We start from the raw sequence: 17,309 nt of genomic DNA, 5'->3' as shown, positions 1-17,309 counted from the left end.
ACTCTCCCCACTTTACCGATGAGGAAACTGAGCCACCCGTTTTAAGGTCCTTTTCCACATCGCACAGGCTAGTAAGGGGAAAAGCCCAGATCCAGGTTCCATCGGACTCCAAAGCCATCGTGTTTTCCACTCCTCTGTGCTGCTTCGTAATCGCTCGTCAAACAGGGAGAGGCCCAACAGGTCGAAGAATATCTCGGTGCTCAGCGCAACCACCGGGCATTTAGGATACACTGGTTGGGGGGGGTGGAACGTATGGGTGCCGCGTGTCGGGGGGCATTCTCCTGCCCCAAGATTCCTCGTGTAGACACTCTCCAGCTGACTGCTGCGCTGCTCACCTTACTGCCTGACAAGTTAATACCTACACAAATGTTCCATCCTCTTGCAAACGTGGCTGGGCAGCCGCTAAATAAATGCGGATGGTCTCACCTGTATCATGACCACCTCACCTCTCCCCACACGTGCCTGTCCCTCTCCCTTAGAACGTCAATGGGGACGCAGGTGCCAAGCCTCACAGCCACAGGTGCCAGGAAGTTATCTTGGCTCCCAGGTTTTCGATTCGCTTTCTCAAAGGGTCTGCAAGCATCCAAGACAGCCCAAGGCTCTAACGCTCGCTGGCTCCTGTTCAAAAGGCTGTCCTTTCTTTCCGACATCTGCCCGCCTACAGTTCAATACCACAGCCCCCTCCGACTGGATTAGTTATCCGATTGGGATAACGAGCATCTGGGTCCCTGCTCAAAAGTACATTTTTACCGATTATTATTTTTTTTTTTTACTATGAAAGTATTACATTCTTGCTCCTTGGATAAAATGAAAGCTAGAAATCTACCCAAGCCCCACCACCTACAAAGATCTGTTGTTAACGTCCTGTATGTATTTTGCGTACTTTTAACATTTTGGGGGGGGGGTTGTTTTTTGTTTTTTGAGAGAGAAAGAGAGCGTGCGTGTATACAAGTGAGGGAGGGGCAGAGACAGAGGGAGACAGAGGATCCCAAGCAGGCTCAGCACTGTGAGCACAGAGCCCAGTGTGGGGCTTGAATCCACGAACCATGAGATCATGACCTGAGCCGCAATCAAGAGTGGGCTGCTTACCCGATGGAGCCACCCAGGCGCCCCTGCGTATTTTTCAAGGTTGTTTGTACAGGCAGTCTTTATGGCTCTTTTCACTCATTAGCCCATAAGCATTTTCTCACGTTTGCTCAAAGGCTGCTGGTCACAAAATTGATGCATTTCACTCTCTCGTTGAACATTCTTAATTCTAGATGCTGAAGAGACTCTGCTCTCTCATTGGTCTCCTGCCTCCACGGGTGCACTGCTCCCCCTCCTCCCCATCCCTGTCCCCCCAACCCTCCACTCAGCGGCAGAGGGGCGGAGGCACCTTTCTGACACCTTCACACCCCTTTCAAGGATCTGCGGAATCAGGGACTTAGGGATCACAGCCCTTGGCCACCGCACTGGCCCCCACCCGACCCCCGACACTGCACTAAGGGGGCCTGCCGCCCCACGCCTCAACCTGCTTGCCGAGCTCCAGCCCACCCCTGCCTGTGTGCCTGACTGCTTCCCCTTCTTTAAGAGTCTGCCCAGCCACTGTGTCCTCCAGGAGGCCTCTCTGCCCCCCTGGGCACGTGTCTATATACTGCCAGGGAGCCAGCTGGCCCAGGTGCAAGTCCCAGCCCGCCGCTTCTAGTCGTGTGATGGGGGGCAGTGGACTTGACTTCTCTGGGCCACGGCTGCTTCACCTGAAAAATGGGGACCCCTGACACCATGTGTACGTTACACTGAAATCATTTCTAGAAAATAGGAGGAACGGTTTCAGGTACGGGATCAACACTCAAAATCAAATAACAGGGGTGCCTGGGTGGCTCGGCTGGTTAAGCAGCCCACTCGTGATTTCGGCTCAGGTCATGACTTCGGTTTGTGAAATTGTGAGACTGCTTGGGATTCTCTCTCTCCCTCTCTCTGCCCCTCCCCCGCTCACGCGCACAAATGCACTCTCTCTCTCTCTCAAAATAAATAAACATTAAAAAGAAAAATCAAACAACAGACATCAGACCTTACCGTTTTTCTCAATCCCCGCGCGTCTGCAGTAATCATGCTGCGTATAGCTTTCCATTAATGGAACGCTGGGTTCTCTGACGGCAGGAGGCAGGTCTTTTCTCCTCCCCTGGGTAACGGGGCCCAGTGCCCAGCCCAGCGGGCTGTTCAGTCACTCCTCGCTGGACACGTGTCCCTCTCCCACACCCGTCCACCTGGCACCCAGCACTGTACTCACATTTCCTCTGTTGATGTAGACAGTGACCTGCCCCTCGTCCCTGATCTCAGAGAACATGGGGGCCCCCACCAGCAGGTCAGAGAGGCCGTCCGCGTTCAGGTCAACTGCACATAAGGAGGAGCCGAAGTAAGAGCCCATCTGCAACCAAGTTGAGTCGCAACAAAGCGTTCAGTGTCTGCCCGCACACAGGAGGCCCTCGCTTTCCTCCAGCCCGCTGCTTTAGAAACACTTGCTCCCAAGCGCCTCACAGGCCGTGACGGCCGTGCTGCCCACAGGCCAGAGGGCCCCGGGGAAGTGGGGAAGCGCCTGACCTCCCCGGCTGCCGGTGGCAGGGCCGGGCCCCCGTCCGCGTGACCACGAAGCTAACCGGCTCGGAGTCCCCCCTCCGCGGGGAGCCCTACCAAGCGGAAAACAAGCCGACCGGTGCGGGGAGAACAAGGTATGGGTCTTAAAAGTGCAAGCTGAGGTTGCGAAACGGGTTACAACCATGGTAAGAGCACCTCGTATAACAGACACGTGACAGGGCCAACCGAGCGGGAATATGAAATTTCATAACACAAGGCAAGCGTGAAAATAAATGCTGCACGGGGAACTAGGTTCCCCTCTCCCAGGCTGGCACGGAGCTAAAGCTAACCAGGAAGGCGTGAACTCCAGTGGCAGAAAAAGGTACGACTCACAAAACTACTTAATGGATAAGGGAACACGGGTTACACTGGCCAGTCTTGGATCGTAGCTGAATTCAATACCTATTCCTGTAAATCAGGGGCCTCAAACCCAAATGCCAATGGAATCCAGGAAGGTGTCGTAACAGGTGTAAGAACAAGTAACACTGCAAGTAGGCTGACGGTGACAAGGGACACCTGGCTTGGAACCAGCGAAGGAGGCCACTCCCACCCAGCCGAAGTCCACTGCCCCCACGAGGGAGGCTGACCCCGAGAAGGCCGACCTTCGCGTTTTTCAAGAGAAGCCAAAGGTCTACAATGTCATTTGAAGTGCCTACTTTTAGAACGCGGGCAACGAGTTCACAATAAAAAAAGAACAAACAAACACACCGGCAGGCCCAACAAAAGAATTTATGGGCTGCATTCTTTCCAAAGGCTGCCGGTTTGCAACCTCTGTTGGAAAGGAAAAAAAAAAAAAAGCCATTCTTTTAAAATAAATGTTTTCAAATAAAAGGGCTCCAGCTCTGCTGATGGGAACAAGCATTCTCTTTCAGTGTTGGGGTGTGCTGCAGCCGCCCCTGGGAGTGTGAGCAGCGGAAGGCACCCCGGTCTACTTCCTGCAGTGAACTCTGGGACAGGGGCCCTTCCCCAGTCACACGCTGAGGCCCACCCCACCCTGCGACCAGCCATTCCCCAAGGAGAAGGGTGTGGGGAGAACTCAGAGTCAGGCAGAGACCAAGCGGCCGGCTCCAATTCCGTGGCTTTGCCAATCACTCTATCTGGACTTTAGTAAAACAAACAAACAAACAAACAAGCTGGAAAGGCCCGGAGGACCTGGCTGTTCGCCCTGGTTGAGCCCCAGGGGAACAGTTAGTCTCATTCCAATGGGCTATTTAACTTGGCATCTTCGTCAATGTTCAATCAGAAATCCCTGTACGTGAATTTTCCTAAGTTTTGACATACAAACACTTTAGATACCCCGTTAACTCAGTAAAACTCCTATATGGCAGTGGTATGCTTTGGGGTAGGTGTTCCTTGATCAGAGCTCTCCCAGCAGTCCGGAAATGCGCAAACATGTGTCTAAATTAACACCTGGATTGAGCACATATTGGTGATTTCTTAGGAGCACAATACGAAGGATATCAACCAATAAAAACCGGAATTTGGGGTTTTTTTTTTTCTTACGATGAGGTCAAGAGATAGGGTTGCCTGACCGAATTCTGGACGAACAAAAGCAGAAGTGGACCAGTGGTGGACTGAGTCGGAACCCTCCCCCTATGTTTGTGACTCTGGACGCAGGGGTAAAGAGCTACAGACATCCCTTGAAAGCCTGTGGTCATGTCCTTTCCCTCTGAAATAACGGAGAAGTCAGACTAGAATTCCTGGTTTCTTCTGGCAAAAAAGCAGAATAGAACATATAAAGAGAGTAATGGCCTTTTTCAAAATCAGGAAGTGGACAGTGGGGATCAAGGTAGAAACCAGAGAAGTGGGAAGGAGAGGGAGAGGCAGAAAGGGAAGGCCCTAAAGCCAGAGTGGTGAAAGTGAGGGCAAGAAGAGCCCTCACGAAAATGACAGGTGACACGGCCACGGAGCCCTTCAGTCCCCTCCCAGGGAGCCCCAACACATCATCAGGACATCCAAGCAGACACGAAGGCCAGTCTCTCCTGGGACCCCACGTCATAAAGTCCTCGGGATGTGTGCACAAGGGGCTTCTCAAATGTTTACCTCTCTCACCGCCCACTCTGAAATCTGTGGCCACAAACCTGACCGTGACCAGTCACAGATGGGTGACCAGGTAAGTTGTCATCTGCACCGGGAGGTTTTTGAGAAGGAGGGGGGCACAGTTATAGGCTGTTAATGATGCCAGGATGACCGGCATTAACTGGGCCTGCCCTGGGCACAGGCAGCAGGCGGTGGTTGGGAGTGGGGGTCGGAGGCAGCAGGTGCAGAGGCACAGGTGGATCCTGAAAACTGGGTGACAGATGTGTTCAGCTCCACATGCCACTTCAGAGTCAACTGCGTCTGAGCTCTCTGGGGTGTGGAGCGTGTAGGCATAGAAGAGACAGGCGGATGAAGGGGCAGAGAGGTAGAAAAAGGCAGAGACAGAGCGAGCAGTAGTTCTGATGCCTGTCTAGACTATGAAAACCCTTTTAAAACTCTGTGACGTAACTTGGTCGTGTGCAAACTCACCTTGCTACCTGTCTCCTGCAACAAGCACGAATTCCACAATCTGCAGGTTACACACGGTGCCGAGGTCATAAAGGCAATTGCACGTGGAGCCACCATACTGACTTAGGGCGTGGATAGGGCCTTCCACCACTTTTCTAGAAGGTGAACTGATTTCCCACATGATGACATCTCACAAGCAAAAAGACGACACTAGTACCAAGAGCCTCACCTTTTTACCTGATGCCTGAAAAATCTTAATCAAGGTGCCCGATCTTTGATCAGCTCTAAAAATATAAACCTAAGGAATGAAAAAAAAAATTGGTTAAGATGGAAACGATGACCAAAGGTACTTATCAGCACCCTCCTGAGAGTCCTACTTAAATGGCCAACCAGGCACAAGGCATCACAAGCTTCAGTTGGCTGATAACGAGGAAGTCAGCGGGCCTTGCGTTTTACCAACTCTGCGAAAAGAGTGTCCTTCAATCCTGGGCAGAATTCACCTCCTCTGCTCCTGGACCACATCGTTTACGGAAGCCGTGCACAGTAAGTCCCGAGGACCTTGCGAATTACTAGTCAACAATTCACCTCTTACATAAAGTGATTTTCTTCCTTGAAATATTTCTTTCCTTCCTAGGAGTTAGAGCTGTCACAGGTACAGCATTGAAAGACAGAGGGGTGGAAGGGAGAATTTTAGACAAAGCAGTTTTCCAAAGTGATTCCATAGAACACCAGAGCCGGGAGATCTGCTCGGGAAAATAGGAATTAAACATTAGGGGCGCCTGGGTGGCTCAGTTGGGTTCGAGCCCCACATCAGGCTCTGTGCTGACAGCTCAGAGCCTGGAGCCTGCTTCGGATTCTGTGTCTCCCTCTCTCTGCCCCTCCTCACCCATGGTCTGTCTGTTTCTCAAAAATAAATAGACATTAAAAAAAATTTTCTTATAAAAAAGGAATTAAACATTAAATCAATGCCTCTGCTGCAGGACTTTGAGAGCCTTTAGTGTGCACATTAATACCATGCATCTCCACCACAAAGAGGATCACTGATATGGAACTTCCCGGTGACAGGACTATGGAAGTTCTTTCTCAAGGTGCATCTTACGGGAGCAGTGTCCCTTGAGAACTAGGGTCAGGGACCCTCCTGTGGCGTAAGTAGCCACCGCCTCAGTGAGAATGTGCTTGTGCCCTTGACCCCAGAAATGATCAACCACCAAAATCCTGCAGACCAGAGGTCTGTTCTAGTGTCCCTGGGAATGGGACAGTCAGCAACTTTATCAACTACGCCCAATTTCCCCAGCAACTCTCACATGATCCAACTGAAAGAAGCATTTTCAGGTTCTTTTTTTGTTAACAGAATACAAGATTCTCTCTGTCTGGCTCTATCAGTTACAAATACAGTTCTCGTCCTAAGACTTGACTATCTTAAGGCTATCACAAGCCTGAAATGCGATTAGATAAAAGTCCTTGTAACTGTAGAGAAAAGGATACACTGAGGCATCCGCATGGCTGCGAACCAGGAGGTAAGCATTTTTGCCAACATTACAGACATGCCTGGTCACACGCACACAGCTTCTTTCCTGAAGGACATTAGCAGCGTGGGGACAGTTCTTGGTGCTTCTTCACTCTACCACGTAGAAGAATCATGTGATCTTAAAGGATCTGCTTCCTTCTTGCACGACTCCCCCTGCTCAGTGCCCTAACATTTTATCTGGTTTCATTTTCAAAGATCCTTTCTCCCCGGCATCACTGTTAGTAGGGAGGGAGGGACACTTCCAGAAATGAGGGCTGAGGCTCCTAACTCCTGCCCAGGAGCATGCAGGGAAATGACCCTCATGCATCAGTGAAGCCCAGTCAGCTGACCACACTGACCTGCTGGCTCAAGACTCCAATTAACAGTGGTTCTGGCCCATCTGGGCCTCTCTAGAACCCAGACCCCACTTCTCTGAGCCCCGGACATATGGCCAGACTCTATTCTAGGTCCACCCCATGGGCTCAGGTCCAAAGATCATTCCTTTGTTCAGACTTTTCTATCAGAGAACCCAATGTAGTTTGTTAAAAACGCAGGTTCCAGACTCATATAGACCTACTGGACGTAGATTTCCCATACCCTAGAGCTAAAGAATCAGCAAGCATGGTTGTTCGTATTCTCAGCTCCCCTGAGGCCATGCTTCCCAAAGCGACTCAGACAGCCCTGGATCCAGTCTAGGTCTTTCCTATACTCCGGGCAAATCCTTTAGGAAAAGTGACCCACATATTCCCGGTCCAGCCTTTGGGCTGAACCAGTCTTGGCTCTAGAACACTAGGGAAACAGGCCGCCTCGGTGGCTGTCGGTTGAGTGTTGACTTCAGTTCAGGTCACTATCTCGTGGTTCGTGGGTTCGAGCCCTGCGCTGGGCTCTGTGCTGACAGCTCGGAGCCCGGAGCCTGCTTCGGATTCTGGGTCTCCCTCTCTCTCTGGCCCTCCCCCGTTCACTTGCACTCCTTCTCTCTCTCTCAAAAATAAACATTAAAAACAAAACAAAACAAAAAAAAACACCGGGGAAATAAATACGCAACCCTAGGCCCCAAGATAAGTAAAGTCCCAAAGATACCCAGGACTAGACTTGGCTCTATTAAGTCAAAGCCAAGATTGGAAAGAGCTTGGCAGAGTGGACAGTTTGAAGCTGGAGGGCGCTGGACGCCATTCACTTGGAGGATGCCACGGTGCCAACGGTTGGTCTCAATAATGTCACACACGTAGTCAGCTGCAGAACGCAGCCGAGATGAGAAGGGGCCGGGAAGGGCGAGGTCTGGGAGCAGCGGTCACTCTCCGATTCAGCTTTCAAGGCACACTCGCAAAAGCGGTTGGAAGGAGGCCGACAGGAGACTCACGATGTCACCCTTTACCTGCCAGCCATCCAGCAGGGCATTCGGACCGAGTAAGCGACAAACCTCTACGACAGGGGCAGCACGCTTCCCCCTCAGGTCTGGCCCCACGCTCTCGCGCAGACTTTTCTCCTCACCTTCCCGACGCCTTCGTCCTGGGGGGCACCTCCCACCACGTCGGTGGTGGACGGGCGAGAGAAGGAGCCGGCAGTCACTGCGTAGCCTGCAAAGGGCGGACATTAACCCAGGAGAGGATGAGACAGGGCAGAGGAGAAAAAGAGCCACCAGAGAAAAAAGGGTCTCAAGCATCCCTTAAATCTGGACAGTTACGACCCAGCTATTTTTGGAACATAAGCCACCAGGGAACAAACAGCTGTCAGTCTTCTCACATTGAAATGGCTCATCTCACAAAAAGTCATGTTCCCCAAGACATCAGGGGCAGGAAAGAGTGTTTTCTGAGGGTCCTCTTTAAAGCAGGTACTGTGCTAAAAACTTTATACCTGCTTTTCTCTTTCTTTTAAAAATGTTTGTATGTATTTTTGAGAGAGAGAGAGAGAGAAAGCACAAGCCAGGAAGGGGCAGAGAGAGAGGGAGAAAGAAATCCCAAGTAGGCTCCACACTGCCAGTGCAGAGCCCAACGTGGGGCTCGAGCTCATGAACTGTGAGATCATGATCTTAGCTGAAACCAAGAGTTGGATGCTTAACCAACAGAGCCACCCAGGCACCCCTGTTTTTTCCTTTTTGAGATAGGAGTTTCATACAGTGAAGCACATACAACTGAAGTGGAGAACTCATTGAAAGTGGCCCCATGTACACAGCCATGTGACCACCACCCGGAGTGAACAGAAGCATAGAACTCTAACCAGAAGGTTCCCTCCTACCCTCTCAAGTCAATGCCCTCCCTCAGGCAGACACCATTTGGATTCCTATCACTATATATTAGGTTTACGTGTTCTAGAAGCTCACTTAACATCACACCTGTGACATTCATCCATACTGAGTGTAAGAGTCGTTTCTTTTTATTGTCGAGCAATGGTCCACCGTATGAATAGGTCGTAACACCTTTATTCTCCCGCTGCTGGGCACCTGGGCTGTTTCCAGTTGTTCCCGCTTTACTCCAAATAAAGCTGCTGTGAACATTCCTATGCATGTCTTTGGATGCCAGCATCTTTTAATGACACAGTTCTATGAGGAAGGTATGATCATTTCTTCCCTTTTACAGAGGTAGGCACTGAGACTAAATGTGGTTCAGTAACATGCCCAAGATAACATGGCAAGATTCAAATCCAATCTGTGCATCTCGAAAGCCCTTGCCGGTAACCACTATGCCACCCTCCCTCCTAAGAGAAGGCAGAAAGAAGCTGACAGTGGGTGGGTGGGTGGATGGATGAGGGAAGAGTTTGGATGCAAAAGGAGCCTAGAAACAAAGGCAAAATTTGTCTGAGCTTAGTCTAAATGTCTCCTGCTTCACAAGCAGGCTGAAAATTCTCTAGCTAGCATATATTCCCAAACCTTGTCCTCACATTTATACCCTAATGCTGTGATCACAGGCCATGTGGATTTTGTGATGATACCCTATTGTGACCAATCCTTATTGACCATGTGGCCTGACCACATTACCTAAGAGTATTATGCGTGATCGCAAAGCCTCAAGTGACCCTTGAAAGCCTTTCAGCAACAAGGGTCTCTGGTACACAGGGAGAAGCCATGGGCCCTCAAGTTCAAAGGACCTATCCCAGACCCTAAAGACAAACCCAAACCAAGCTCTCTGCTGCCTTCTCTCCACTCTCCAATCTACCAAACATACGCTGGGACTCCCTGCTGTGTACCAAGCACTCTATCAAGTCCTGGAAACGTCAGACCAACTCCCTACATCCAAGGTGCTCCCAGCCGAGTGAGGGGTCCATACCAGTGGTCAGTGCTATCTCCACAGCCCAGGAGGCAGTTCTGCATTGGGACTCTGGGCTCTAAAACCACAGGTTTAAGCCCCCCACTCCACTCTTTACAAGCCACGTGATCTTAGCAAGTTGCATACTTTTCTGTACCTCGGTTTCTCTGCCTACAAAACGTGGGTAATAATAGCTGCCTCGTATGGTTGTCTCAGGAATTCAAAGAAATAGTATCCAGGAATACCTGGATGGCTCAGTCAGTTAAGCATCCAGCTCTTGATTTCATCTCAGGTCATGATCTCTTGCTTCATGAGACTGAGCTCCGTGTTGGGCTCTGTGCTGACAGCATAGAGCCTGCTTGGGATTCTCTCTCTCTCTCTATGCCCCTCCCCTGCTTGCACTCTCTCTAAATAAATATTTTTTTTAAAAAAAAGAGAAAATAATATCCAGAATGATAGCATTCAGGGCATGAACTAAGGAAAAGAGCCACATAAAATCTTTGCACCCACAAAGACAGCCTATCTCTTGGTTGTATCTGTCTTCTTTCTAGAAGGTTAAAAGAGCTGAGAACAGAAGAGAAATCTTCTGAGCCTGTGGTTCACCTTCGGCATTACCCTGCCATCCATCATGTTAATTATTGCTTCTTATCATTTCTATTTGCAACTGCTGTTGAGACCGGGAGGCGGAGGCTGCACCCAAAGGAACGCCGTGGAAAACCAGGATTCTATTGTACTCATGTTGTATCTGAACTTGAGGAACGGCTCAAACAAGAAAATAAAATGTCTGCCTCCAGCTCTGCAACATGATCACGGTTTCAATCCAGAGCCCTCCTTTGTTCTCTCCCTGCTGGGTGTGAGGCTCCACGTGAGGTGTCCGGAGGGAAAGTGGACCGAATTGGAACAATACCCGTAAAAGCCAATAAACCCTTCTTTCCCTCCGTAAAGCAACAGTGTGTGAGCTTGGCGAGAATCGCTCCCGTTTCCCCTTCTCACCTGTCCACGACCCTGAGCTACTCACCCAGGTACGTGTACCGCCTGTTCATGATCGCTTCGTCGTTCAGCTTGAAATAGGTGTTGTCCGTAAGGTTCAGCACCTTGACCGTCCCGGCCCAATAAAATGACCCCGGGGCACCCATCACCACCAGCTCCTGCCGAAGAGAGACCCAGAGGTGAACGCGGAAGGAAGCGGAAGAGGGAGTGCAGGTGAGAGCAGGGAGAACCACAGCCGCAGCGAAGAACTTCCGCACCCCGGACTTTCTTCCGCTGAGCAATAAAAATGACTTCAGCGGGTCCCCTGGCATGACGGGATCCACCAAACACCCAGGGTCGGCAGGGATACAGACGGGGAGAACGCAGCGAGGTGACGACAGAGTGACTCACGTACCAGGTCCCTAGCCCACCCACGGGTGGGCTCACGCACATCCCCTCACCTTTACGCCTGCATCAAACGAGGAGATGGCATCAGTGCACATCCTTATAAATCACAGAATTCCAGGAAACAGAGCTCGTGAAAAGACAGCACCCCCCTCAGCATCCTGGCCTCCGACCCCACCTCCCCCACGCAGAGCGAGGAGAAAACAAGTGACCAGAAGCATCTCTGTGCACACCGTGGAGATCCCCACGTCCTCGCTCAGGACGCTCTTCCCAGGAAGGGCTCTGAAGCTCGCATTTGTGGCTGCTGTGACCCACTGCGAACTCACGACAGAAGTACGAGGGCAGAGAGGTTAAGGGAAGGACGGGGACTCGAGACAGCAGGAGACAGCACTGCTATTAAAAACAGACCCAGGGGGCACCTCGGCGGTTAGGCGTCTGACTCTTGGTTTCGTCTCAGGTCGCGATCTCACGGTTTGTGAGTTCAAGCCCTGCGTCGGGCTCTGTGCTGACAGTGTGGAGCCTGCTTGGGATTCTCGCTCTCTCTCTCTCTCTCTCTCTCTCTCTCTCTCTCTCTCTCTGTCCCTCCCCTGCTCATGCTCTATCTCTCATTCTCTCAAAATAAACTTAAAAAAAAAAAAACAAAACAGACCCAGAAACACAGAGACACAGCCGTCCCCAGCGTTTGGAGTGGGGGCAAATGGCCCTGCGCCCTCAACGGGGCCGAGAGCAGGTTTGTGCTACAAAACCACCCAATGAGCAATGCTGATGAGCATTCCAAGTGCTCCCAAGTGATGTACCTACCTAGGGTGGTCAGCGTGGACAAAGCATGGTTTTACCCACAAGAACAGGCATCATCACTGTGCTAAAGAAAGTTGGACATGACCTACATGTCGAACAGCGGGGATTCTAAATCATGGCACATCCAATTCAACAGAATCCTGCAGCTATAAAAATACTGCAGATCTGATAGCACTGAGACAGAATCACAAAGTGCTAAGTTAATAAGGACAGGCCACACAATATACAGTCAATGATCATGTTTTATAAAAGGAAAAAAGATGCATACAGGAGCAAGACAGACAAAACAAAGACAAGCAGCATAAGTCCCAAACGTTTATGGTTTTTTCCACTGGGTGATAAGGATTACAGGAATCCCTCCCTTCTTCTGGCACTTTTTTTTTTAAGTTTATTTATTTATTTTGAGAGAGAGAAAGAGCACGCAAGTAGGGAAGGGGCAGAGAGAGAGAGGATCTGAAGCCGGCCCCACCCCTGTCCGTACAGAGCCCGACGTGGGGCTTAAACTCAGTGAACTATGAGATCATCACCTGAGTTGAAGCCAGACGCTTAACCAAGTGAGCCCCCCAGGCGCCCCATCTCTCTCTTTACATCTCTCTCTCATCCCTAAAATTTATTTTGTTTTTCAAAATTCTAGAACAATGACTGGACACTGACAAGGAAGTCCCCTCCCCAAACGCCCACTGTGTTCCAAATGGAGCACACAGTGTGGCCGCTGTAGGCAGGGTGGTGCCCACTACAGCCTTGTGTCCACTGGATGACCCTGGCTGAGGCCTGCCTTCCTCCCTCCCTCCCTTCCCCCCTCCCTCCCTCCCTTCCTTCCTTCCCCCCTCCCTCCCTTCCTTCCCCCCTCCCTCCCTCCCTCCCTTCCTTCCCCCCTCCCTCCCTTCCTTCCTCTCTCCCTTCCTTCCTCCCTTCCTCCTTTCCTCCCTTCCCCCCTCCCTCCCTCCCTCCCTCCCTTTCTTCCTTCCTTCCTTCCCCCCTTCCTTTCTTCCCCCCTCCCTCCCTTCCTTCCTCTCTTCCTCCCTTCCTCCCTTCCTCCCTTCCCCAACGGGGAACGCCGTCTCTTGATTATATTTTCCAAAGTAGCTACACTGCACTAAGAATCAATAAAAGTTATTTTCCTAACAAAATCATGAGTTTTTCCTCCAACAATATGAAGCACCTGCGATTACATATGGAAGCTTCTGCTAGAGACACAGACCAACTAAGTCCCTTTGTATGGCCTTCCCTGGGGAAGGTGACACGGAAACGGACAAAATACTTTAGACAAAAAAATTCCATCCCAAAGGGTTCGAAGACAACTTTAACGGAAACCCCTCAGCTGCACAAAAACACCAAAGGAGAGGGCCACGCAGACACTGGAGACCACACACTCCAATGTCATCAAGGCCTCTTGCTCCCAAAACACGGCCACCCCTCCTTTGGCCCTTAGGGTCCCCCACATGCTGTCCTATTTCAGAAACGTCCTTCCAGGTTGACTCCCCTCTGCAGAGCTGGCCTCCACACTGTGGGCGCCTGGGTGGCTTAGTCAGCTGAGTGTCTGCCTTTGGCTCGGGTCATGATCTCTCAGTCTGAGGGGTCGAGCCCCACGTCCGCTGTGTGCTGACAGCTCGGAGCCTGGAGCCTGCTTCCGATTCTGTGCCTCCCTCTCTCTCTGCCCCTCCCCTGCTCATGCTCTCTCTCTCAAAAAGAAACGTTAAAAAATTTAAAAAAAAAAAAAAGCATATCACTTTCCACACTCAGAACGCATCACTGAAAACACACAGGTGGTGGTGCTTTTGTTAAGTCCCACCCCCTGTACTCATCTGTGCCGTGCGGGGACTGTGCTAGTTCTAAAAGGAGTGTTAGACAAATGATCAGTTCATCAGAGGGGAGAGCCTTTTTCCTTGGGCTTGAACTCGGAAAGGAAATTGGAATCGGTGTCCCAACACACGGGCCACGGAAGAACATAAGGACCAGTATCCCTGGTGCCAATCGCACACACCATATAACAGCTTTCTCTACCTGCAGCCCCTCCCAAGCCAAAGCCTTGAGCATCACCAGAGACCCCCGTGGGGCTCTTTAGGACACCAGGTGGTAGACACGTTGCTTTCTGATGATTTAAAATCAATCCAGCATCGGGGCCCCTGGGTGGCTCAGTTAAACATCCGACTCTTGGGGCGCCTGGGTGGCGCAGTCGGTTGAGCGGCCGACTTCAGCCAGGTCACGATCTCGAGGTCCGTGAGTTCGAGCCCCGCGTCAGGCTCTGGGCTGATGGCTCAGAGCCTGGAGCCTGTTTCCGATTCTGTGTCTCCCTGTCTCTCTGCCCCTCCCCCGTTCATGCTCTGTCTCTCTCTGTCCCCAAAAAAATAAAAACGTTGAAAAAAAAAATTTTAAAAAAAAAACAAAAAAAAAAACATCCGACTCTTGATTTTGGAATCAGGGGCCCAGGTCACGATCTCACAGTTCGTAGGATCGAGCTCCACACCGGGCTCTGCGCTGACAGCACAGAGCCTGCTTGGGATTCTCTCTTCCCCTCTCTCTCTCAAAATAAACATTTAAAAATATACATTTAAAACATAAAATAAAATAAATCCAGCTTAAAGACTCAGAACTATATGTCTAATATATCCCTGCACCTACCCTCTCACAAACGTCACAAAGAGTCTAAGAAGGCAATCCCTCTCCTCAAAATCCTTTATTTTTTGTTAATGTTGTATTCATTTTTGAGAGAGAGAGAGAGAGAAGGCACGAGAAGGGGAGGGGAAGAGAGAGAGGGATACACAAAGCAGGCTCCAGGCTCCGAGCTGCCAGCACAGAGCCCGACGCGGGGCTCGAACCCATGAGCCATGAGATCATAACCTGAGCCAAAGTCAGACGCTTAACCGACTGAGCCACCCAGGCACCCCATCTCCTCAAAAACCTTTAAAACCAACAGCTCTTATCTATCTTGCCTCTCCTCTGTGTGTTCATGCCTCCTTCTCCCTTGGTTCAAACTAGATAACCTGAAGCTGAGCCTGAGACCCACGGGGAGAGGCAGGATACTGTCCTCCTGAAACTCCCTGGATTCGGTTCTCCCGGTCACCAGGGATGGCCTGCGCCCTTGTGGCACTGTTCACAAGCGCCAGGAAAACGGCCTCAACGCTTAGCCCCCCACCACCCAGAAACAGCCCATGCAAATGGCGCACAGAAACGCAAGTTTCTCTGCAAGGCAAAGGCCACCCGGCCTGACTTACATGTAGAATCCCTTCCGTAAACAGTGAGGGCCTTTTCCCTAGGTACACATGTTAGCAGAACCTCCAGAGGTACAGGGGCATGGGGTGTGCCACGGGCTTTTCTCTGTGAGCTGTAAGTTGGCCTGAGCGGAGGTGGGGGCAGGGCAGATGGGCACTCAGGCTCTGCAACAGAAGTCTGTGTCCCAGACTTCACCCAGATGTCTCCAGGCTCCCGCGGTAGTGCTCCTGCACGGGTGGGCCGGTCCACGTCTCCTCTAGCTACTCACAAGGATCTGTCTCTCTCCTCCGGAGCTACAACAATAAAGGTCCCAGGAAGCTCTCCCTTATCCTCAGTAACAGGCTAAAACTCACGTGGTATCCGTAACGGAGACAGCTTTGGCAACCCCTGGGTCACAGACCTTCAGGCCAAGCAGGCGCCTCGGGCCAGCGTCCTTGGGGGCAACGTGGCCACATCCGGAAGGCCACAGAAGCAGTTGCCAGCCCTGTGCAGGAACAGCCGAGCCCACAGCAAGAGCAAGCCCAAGTGACGAGGTCAGCGGGAGGGCGGGCGAGGGGACAAGTCCTGCCTGACCCTTTCAACCACATTTCCTGCACGGCCTCCGACAGCTGAAGTTCCAGAAACAAGAGAGGCCGTGAGTTCAAAGACCTCGTGTTTAGGGAGGCAAAGCCCAGGGCAGCCAGGAGACGGTGGCCGGGTCAGAGGGCTGAGCCTCCCACTCCCTGGCCCCACAACCCCACATCACATGCCCTCCAGCCCCACTGCTGTTTGCCCAGCCGGCACACGCTGAGACTCCGTGGCTCCCAGAGCCTCGAGTTCCCATAGGTGCTCCCGTTCCTCTGGTCACCAGCAGCCGGCACAGGCACCTGGGTTCCCATCCGGCCCTGCCCTTCCCGCTCCTCCTACCAAGACCTCCTTCTGCCTGGCACCGATGCCCTGCCTTCCCTGACCTTCTGGCTGGTGAGACCATAAGGACACCCCCTCCCTGGGAACTCCTTCTCTCCCTTAGTTCTCCACCAACGGCTCTGATGAGCCCTCATTTCTGTAATGAGTCTACTTTTTCTCCCCCGCTGGCTAAAGGAGGCATCCTTCCCCCCACCCCATCCCCAGTTCCAGGCTGAGCATACCCAGCCCCCTTGCAGAGGTACTAGCAATGGCCAGATCCGAGTTTCCAACTCGGGTGGGATTGTGGTCTCTGCATCCAAGCACCTTCCAAAAACACCTCTGAGTGCCCCATCCATCACCTCACACCCATCCCTTTACCTCCTCCGGTGATTCATCTCTAGACAGCCTTCTTCCCACTGGGGCACTACTGTTCTCCAGAACCCTGGCTCAACACATACTTCATCTATACCACAGTTCCCTGGCCATCCAGCCCACTGATACGGCCTTGATATTCTCCAATTGCTCCGCTCGCTTCTTATTCCCGCCCTGTTGTTTTGTGGCTGGACCCCATCACAGACCCCCACCCCCGCCCCAGCCTCCCTCCAGGCCCTCCCACTTTTAAAGTCCTGGCCACACCAGCCCACCCAGCCTTTCTCTCTCAGCACTGCCATCCATGGTGTCCGTGACCTGCTCGTGGGCTGACAGTGGTTCCCTGTTGCCTACTGAGCTGAGTCATACTTTACTAGACCTTCCTGGAGGAGCGACAGCCCCAGAAGTTACCCCATCTAAATGTGCAACAGAGATGGAGGAAGCGTATGAGCCTGGCATATGGCAGGATAGGATTTCAAGCCAGTGGGGTGAGAAAACCTGGTCAGCAGACCAATATGACAACAGGCAACTACACGTTTAGGAAAACAACGGAGTTTGTTTCCAGCATATAATGTCTGCGAAAACAAATGCGAGAGATAAATCTTTTTTTTTCCTTAAATTTTTTTAATGTTTATTTATTTTTGAGAGAGACAGAGACAGAATGCGAGCGGGTTAGGGGCCGAGAGAGAGGGAGACACAGAATCCAAAGCAGGCTCCAGGCTCCGAGCTGTCAGCACAGAGCCCGACGCGGGGCTCGAACTCACAAACCGTGAGATCATGACCCGAGCCGAAGTCGGACGCTCAACCAACTGAACCACCCA

General features: G+C 51.6%; 1 protein-coding gene across 5 annotated transcripts in view; it reads right to left on the bottom strand.

Moving 5' to 3' along the window:
- The window catches only part of ITGA9 (integrin subunit alpha 9), a 368,133-nt gene that overhangs the window by 307,520 nt on the left and 43,304 nt on the right, over positions 1–17,309 (bottom strand). For all 5 annotated transcript variants that reach the window (XR_007155622.1, XR_007155623.1, XM_047875114.1 and 2 more), the window contains exons 6-9: positions 10,868–10,997; positions 8,099–8,184; positions 5,330–5,398; positions 2,270–2,407 (exon numbers count right to left, since the gene is read on the bottom strand). Coding sequence is in view for 3 of the 5 variants with exons in the window: in XM_047875114.1 (XP_047731070.1) it covers positions 2,270–2,407; positions 5,330–5,398; positions 8,099–8,184; positions 10,868–10,997 (423 nt within the window). In the remaining 2 variants the exon portion in view is untranslated. The remainder of the gene's footprint in view (positions 1–2,269; positions 2,408–5,329; positions 5,399–8,098; positions 8,185–10,867; positions 10,998–17,309) is intronic.

Source organism: Prionailurus viverrinus, chromosome C2, assembly GCF_022837055.1.
Source record: "Prionailurus viverrinus isolate Anna chromosome C2, UM_Priviv_1.0, whole genome shotgun sequence".
NCBI lineage: Eukaryota > Metazoa > Chordata > Mammalia > Carnivora > Felidae > Prionailurus > Prionailurus viverrinus.
The sequence above is the reverse complement of the archived record's forward strand: the minus strand, read 5'-3'. Positions and strand labels throughout refer to the sequence as shown.